We start from the raw sequence: 7,695 nt of genomic DNA on the forward strand, positions 1-7,695 counted from the left end.
CGAGCCCGGGTCAACACGTGATCAAGTCCTGTCGGGTTTTGGTCAGGTCAGGTAAAACCCGATTTTTAAGTATAATTTTTGAATTGGGTTGGGTTGGGTCTGGCTTTTCTGAATTTTGGGCTAAAAATTTCAGTCTGAGCCCAGCCCATATATTGGTTGGGTCGGGTTGGGTTTTTCGGGCAGGTTGGACCGGGTTCCTCGGGTCGGACGGCCCATGATCAGGTCTAGTCCTCACTGATTCTCAATTGCAGAGAATTACTAGCTAGTATAATGGAGAATATCCTTACATTAACACTTTATGGACCTAGTGAAGAATCTACCGAGTACATTTCACCCTTTAACTTGTCTACCATGGCTAAAGACAAAGTTCAGTTTAGGACCCGGTACTCGAATCACCCATGAGCAAGTGTTACGTACTATGAGCATCATTCCAAGCTTTTTTAATTATGAAACACGTGCTCAGTGTTCGTGGAAAAAATTGTTTTCCCAGCAGAGTGAGATGTAAACACTGATCGAGTTTATTATTAACAATGTCAACTCCAATATCATGATACACAATTACAAATTATTAAAAGTTCGTAACAAATGAAGCTAAAAAATGGCGATGCAAATCACAACATATTACATGCGTAGAAGCGTGGATGATGATCAGATATTCAGAGGAGCTAGTTGACAGCCCGGCAGTTCCTCCTGACTTCGCCCTGGTTACCGGTCTTCACCTCGACGCTGGCCATTCTCACCATGGCCTTCTTGAACCTGTCCTCCCACCACCCGGGGATGTTGGCGTTGTCCGACACCATCCTCGCCGTCGCCGGCGACGTGAGGAGCGCCGCGTCGGACGTGAAGAGCACCCGGTGCGCCAGCACGTTCCTGTAGTACTGGCTGTCCAGCGCGTCCGGCGTCACGGCGTCCTGCGCCACGGTGGGGTCGTTGCCGGAGCTCGGGCTCGCCGGGCACTGGCCCCTCAGGGACGCGGCGAGGGACGGGCTCATGTCCGACGGGACGGCGAGGCGGTCGGGCACGAAGGACGAGCAGTGGGAGCGGCCCACGGTGTGCGCGCCCGAGAGCACGACCATGTCCTCGACGCCGAGGCCCTTGGCGGCGAAGCTGCCCACGAGCGCCGAGAGGTTGAAGGTCGGCGCCGGGAGGAAGTCGAGCGTGCGGGAGGCGATGGAGACGCGCCCATCGAGGCGGCCGGCGGGCATGTCGAAGTCGACCCCGCCGAGGAAGGAGGACGCGTCGCGGGCGGCGAAGGCGATGGTGTCCGCGCAGGAGACGACGCCCGGGCAGGCAAGCTCCAGCGCGGTCTTGGCGGCGTCGATGACCTCGAAGCCGCGGAGGCTGGGGTTGTTGGGCGCGCCGAGCTTCTCCGGCTGCGGGTTGGCCGGCGTCGGGTCCAGCAGGACCGAGGCGTCGCAGCCCTGCGCGTTCGCCGTCGTCCACGGTGTCAGCACTACTCGGTCCGCAGGTCACAAACAAGCCGTGTCCCCATATATCAATGCTCATTCCAACAGTTATTACCTCGACGAAGCAGTCGTGGAAGAGCATGCGGATGAGCCCGGCGCCGACACCGGGGTTCCGGCGGACGGCGTCTCCGACGACGCGCTGGACGATGGCCTCGGCTTGTGGGCACCTGTCGTGGTAGTACCCGACCTTGAGCCCGCAGGTGGCAGCAGGGCCGGGAGGAGTGTAGTAGCCAGCCGCTGCTACGACCAGCAACGCGCACGAGAGCACGGCGGCCACCTTGCTCGCCATCGTGCTTGCTCCGGCGATCGCCGTCGTCGTCTAATCTCACAGGCTCTCTTGTACCTCAAGTAGTGAGATTGTGGGAAGCTGATGAGAGTGTGTGAGGTGGCGTTCCTGCTCAACGGCTACTTATAGCGCGCTAGGGCTTCTGGACGGGCAGCTTCTGAACGTTTGTTTATATCTCGATCGGCATGCAGCTGGTCGGCATGTCCGGGAAAGTTTCTGATGGAGATGATTGAGTACAGCTAAGGGCTGAGATGATTGTCGTTGACGAGTGGCGAGCCATGTTTGTTTAGTGCCACTGGTTCGTTAAACCGGGCAGGTACTAATTTAAAAGTGGGGGTTTGGTGCTGAAACCCTGCCTGGATGATGCAAATGGAGCGTGTATGAGAGCAGCTAGGGGACTGAAGTCAAAACAAGGGGAAACTGCGATCGGTTCAGTTCGCTGCAGCTGGATTCTTGAAACTTGAAGTCATTAGGTAGGACGTACGCTTCAGTGATCAACAACTGGATGCTTGTACATGTACACTGCATCTTTTTTACAAAAAAATAAAGAACAGAAAATACAAAGCTGTAGTTGACTTGCCTTTTCTCATCCGGATTGCGTGGCATATATGTACGCCGCACGTACACCTGAAGCGGGGCACACCAAAATACCAAAATAGAGACGCTTAGCAGTTAGCACCAAGCTGACCGGCCGGTTCAAGGAGTAAAAAAAAAAATTCTAACAACCAGCCGGTGGATGATCTGAATAACAAAGCAAAGTTCTAGGCTTAGGGTTCAGTCAAATAATGGTGATTATTGGATATACAAGTCGTACGTCTTGCCAATTAATATTAAGGATTATTCATCTACCTGAGTTTCTAAAATGCATTTAGGCATATTTAGATTATTAGTAGCTCTCGATCTCTGCTGCCCCGACTGTCTGGTACAGCAAAAGCCATGTTCCGAATGGTTCTTGTATCATCTGTTTCATAAATGGAAAGCTTATTATTTCATCCCTACGTTTTCATATTGTAGAAATACACTTTGACCAGCAATTACTCTTATAATATATTACTTATTGCTCAAAATTATATTATATTAAGATATTTGTGAAATATATGAATCTATTGACACGCCATTTATCTGCAAAGCATTTGTACAATTAATTAGACTAATTATTGGTCAAATATGCAAAGCTTGACCTCGGTGAATCTTAATACACCCTATATTTTGAATGGAGCGAGTAGAACACTATACACATACTCAACATTTTCTGATTTTATTTTCCCAAATAGCTAACGAATATATTATTTCTCGTAATTATTCTTTTCTCAAGTTAACGAGGGTTTTGTAGTAAGTTTTGGACAATTTTTGGGGGTAAATAATCAAAAGCCCAATCATTTTTTTCCGAAAAATAAATCTTTGGCCACTTAGTAATAACTCTCAGGAAATGTCTTAGACTAAAAACAAAATCCTTGGCTACATATATTTGAGAATTTTGTGCAAAGGAGAGATCGAGTGCGCGCGCGCGTGTAACTACAACACTGAAGCGAGGCTGAAAGCTATTGCATGAAGCGAAATCTAAACGCCAATCAGCACAGAATATTCGATCGGTAACAATGCAAAATTGAGAGCGTATGCACGATTGACACATCAGGACAAAATGTCTTGGATTAATTGACCAAGGCGCACGTGCTCCCTCTTGGATAATTAATTAACTTGATCAAGATTAGGTAGGCAAGGTTCCCATGCAGCGCCAAATGGTGAAGAAGTAGTCACAGTCACAGTCAACAGCTTCCCTATTATTACTTCCTTGATTACAAGTTGCACCTACTTAACTGATTGGTTGATACGGCAACGCGCAAAGCTGACCTCTCTTTTATTAGTTATTATACATGCCATAGCTGTGCAATGCACTCCGATCCAGCACCATACTGTTTCTCGATCGGCTGGACAGCACGAATGCCGTGATGTGTCACAAAAATGTTTTAGTCACATACTATTCCGATTTCCTAACTAATATGTTGTTGCCTAGTCATCTATATACGCATATCCTCCAATAATACATCTGTTCGATCGTCGTTATTACCATTTTGTTCCAAAAGTATGTTGTCTACAAAGTGTGGCAATTGGACGGAGTTTTCATGAGAATATATTATGTTATTTCTGCGTAAGAAATCGAGTAGTATTTACGTATATTGGTGGTCCGAAATTTTAAAAGGGGGTCTCTATTGTGACGGCCATGAATAGGGGTGGTAATGGGCCATGGCCCTAATGGCCTCTTCACAGCCCAATAAAGCCCTTAAAATTTTTAGTTCAAAAATACATATGTTTAGAGCCCGGCCCTTTTAGGGCCCGATCCTTTGATTTTCTAGTTCAAAATGTTGGGCCCTTTACCACCCCTAGCCATGATGCAGTGTTTAAAGTGTGACCAATTCTTCACTTTGGAGCCCAACAAGAGCGCTTTTTTCTTTTTTATATTTTTAAAAAATCAAAATTTCAAAAATATATGTCCGTTTTGAAAAATTTCAAAAATACCCCCCGTCGCCCCCATAGGGCGACAGGCCCTAAGTGTATTTTTTTCTTTAAATTTGCAACGAGGTCCCTGGAAAAAAAGGGGGCCTGTCGCCCCCCAACGGGCGACAGGGGGCTTGTCGCCCCCCTCGGGCGACCACTGGGCCCCGCCCACGGGCGCGGCAGGGGGGCCTGTCGCCCCCCCCTCGGGCGACCGGGGTACCCCCTTATATAAGCATCCAAGCCCCCATCCCTCCTCATTTGAGCCCCAAAATTCCACCAAAAATCCAGAAAAAAAGAGAGGGGTGAGGAGAAGGGAAGCGGTGAAGCCCTGCCGGATTCAGCACTTGTGATCTGCAGGTTAGTACATTTAGTTTATATATTTTTTCATTTAAGTAGTACGTATTTAAGTAGGAGTAATTTAAGTAGGGGTGAGTAATTTAATTTAATTAGTGCTGTAGTAGAACCATTTAAGTAGGAGTTTAATGATACTTTAGTTTGTAGTTACGTAGTAGTAAGTTAGTTTAGAAAATTAGTACTACGCATTTATTATTACAATTGTAGTACTATTAGAGACATGTTTATAAATTAATTATGATTTAGAATAGAATTTGGCATATGCAGTATAGAATTTGAGTGTCATCACGTAGTTATAAATACTTATACGTTGTAGTTGAATTTCATACTTAGTTTTTACGGATTATTGAATAAGGTAGTGAAGTAAAGAGTATAACTCGATAAGTATTATGTGATATACAGATATGTCGAGCAAGATGCAGTTTCAAGTATTTTATGGTGACTACAATGTTTTGTATGGGCCAAATGGAGTAGATCTTTCTGCCTTTAAGTGCACATCTAGCGCCATAGATAAACCTCTGGAAAGGAGTTTTTGTTCCATATGTAAGTGGCTGCAGCGTGGGTTCCGTGTTGATCCGTTGACACATGTGATCACCGTCCAGTCTCTTGTTAATTGGGAGGTAGAAAGTGATTTATTGGAATTGATGATGATACACAGCACTGATGACTGGCAGAAGTACATGCAAGCAGCTCTAGAGCGTGGGTGGCCTCTGGCCATTCTTGTTCAAATCCGGGAGAAGACACAAAATGAAATCCAACATTGTGCAGATCAAGGAACTCCGAGTATTCGAAGAGAGACCAATTATGTTGAGCAAGATGAGTCAGAAGAGACAGAGAACCAAAACATGGGACCACAAGGCCTTGCTGATGAGGGAGAGAGGATACATAGCATTGTGGACGAAATGGAGGCAGAAGACCAAACCGCAATAGAGATGGAAGAATATGAGGGCTCATCTGATGACGAGCAGTACTCATTGCCAAAAGAGTGGAAGGAGCATGGTTTTGGCAGTCATGTAGCAGAAGACGCACGAAATCACGAGTGGGAGTACAGAGGCAATGAGGTAGTGCAAGGTGCAACATATCCAAACATTGAAACCGTAAAAGATGCTGTGAGATTATGGGCAATATCATTGAAACGAGAATTCAGAGTCGTAAAGTCTGGCAGTAAAGAATATGAGGTGAAGTGTGTGAATGATGGATGTCCATGGCGAGTACATGCATTCAAGGGAAAATGGAAGTCGAACTGGAAATGTTCCATTGTGACATAGCACACTTGTTTGCTGTCAGAAATTCTTTCCTCGCATCCCAATATATCATGCGACTTTGTTGCAAAGCAAATGTATGGGTTTATTATGGACAACCTAAATTATGAGCCAAAAATGATTGTTCGACACATTGAGCAGATTTACCAGTACACCATTAGTTATTTGAAGGCATGGCGGGCTAAACAAAGGGTGTTCGAGATGCGGTTCGGCACATACGAGGCATCATATGATAACTTACCTCGTATGTTATCCCAGGTTGCTGCTAGAAATCCTGGAAGCTTTTATGACACATACCTCGTACCAGCCGTGACTAGGGGCAAAGAATTATGCAACGAGCCTTCTTTTGCATAGGTGCTTGTGTTAGAGCATTTCAGTGTTGTCTTCCGGTGATCTGCATTGATGGCACATTTCTGACTGGAAGGTATAAAGGTTAGATACTCACCGCAATCGGGGTAGATTGCAACAACCAAATAGTTCCGCTCGAATTTGCATTTGTTGAGAATGAGAACTTAGATAGTTGGTATTGGTTCCTTGAACAAGTGAAGGTTCATATTGTTGCTGCACGTCTAGATGTGTGCCTTATTAGTGATAGGCATGCAGGTCTGCTGCAATCAATACTGAAATTGCAACGTGGAACTGCGACAACGCCTCCATTGTGGCCCGATGTCAAAAACAGGTGGTGTGTTAGGCATATGGGTGCAAACTTCTATGACCACTTCAAGAACAAGGATCTTAAGAACCTGTTTAAGAGGTTGTGCACCCAAAATCAACAGAGAAAATTTAATGCATTATGGCAGATGCTTGATCAGTTGACTGCAGAGCTAGTGAAGGTAAGGGCATCAGGAGCAGGCACGAGTCAGGCTGCAGAGGCTAGGGATTCAATTGAGAAGCCATTTTCACACTGGATTCGAGGTGCACCTAAGGAGAAATGGTCATTGCTTTATGATATCAACAGAATACGGTATGGTATTCAGACAACAAACAATGCAGAGTGTTTCAATATGGTTATGCATTCATGTCGTGCCTTTCCTCTTGTGGGAATTGTTGAGTTCATCGTGTATGGGTGCATGAAGTATTTCAGAGAGCGTTACACGGCTGCAAGCATAAACATCAGCAACTCCCAAATTCAGTTTTGCAAAAGAGTGACACAATATATGCAAGAGAAGATTGAAAAGGCCAAACTGCACCGCGTTATATCGACAGGTACAATGGAGCATAGATTTGAGGCTGTAGGTCCGCGTATGGTGGCGGCCTCGTGGAAGGATGACCTGGAGGCCCGTTTTGCCCTGGTTGACCGCGTCGAAGAAGCAGGTCCGATCAACCCGCACCCGCGAGCAGCAGGTCCTTCGAAGACCTGGTTCCTACAGTTTACAGTACGTATTCATTTCATATTTAAATTTAATTGTTACAATTCACATGTTCCATTGTCAGTTGAATTAATTAATCTTAATTGTTTATGCAGCCTGCCCTGTTGGCTGCGGATGCCGACGAGTACAGTGTGACCAGATTGCTGGAGGCGTACCTACTTTGGTTGTTTGGTTACATCATATTCAACAACACTCATGGCAACTCGGTCGATAGGATTCTCCTTCTGTATGCACGGGAGATTGCGGATGGGGACGAGGACGTACCGCCCTACAGTTGGGGTGAGGCGGTACTTGCAGCCACTTACCGTGGACTCTGCGACGGCTGCATGAAGATACATGGGAACGCTATCCTGGCAGAGTGCCCACTACTGCTACAGCTTTGGTCGTACAAGAGGCTAGCCGTTGGTCGGCCCATGGTCAGCCACGAGCCTTACCACGGGGGCATGTACGGTGACGAGGAG

General features: G+C 46.4%; 1 protein-coding gene across 1 annotated transcript; it reads right to left on the minus strand.

Annotated features, from left to right (window-relative positions):
- Positions 1–495: 495 nt before the first annotated feature.
- Positions 496–1,855, minus strand: LOC120648799 (peroxidase 2-like). Its single transcript, XM_039925454.1, has 2 exons — positions 1,522–1,855; positions 496–1,421 (listed from the first exon to the last, which is right to left on the minus strand). The coding sequence occupies exons 1-2, from the start codon at positions 1,753–1,755 to the stop codon at positions 666–668; spliced, it is 990 nt and encodes a 329-aa protein (XP_039781388.1). The 5' UTR covers positions 1,756–1,855; the 3' UTR covers positions 496–665.
- Between the last annotated feature and the right edge of the window lie 5,840 nt (positions 1,856–7,695).

Source organism: Panicum virgatum, chromosome 9K (assembly GCF_016808335.1).
Source record: "Panicum virgatum strain AP13 chromosome 9K, P.virgatum_v5, whole genome shotgun sequence".
Taxonomy (NCBI): domain Eukaryota; kingdom Viridiplantae; phylum Streptophyta; class Magnoliopsida; order Poales; family Poaceae; genus Panicum; species Panicum virgatum.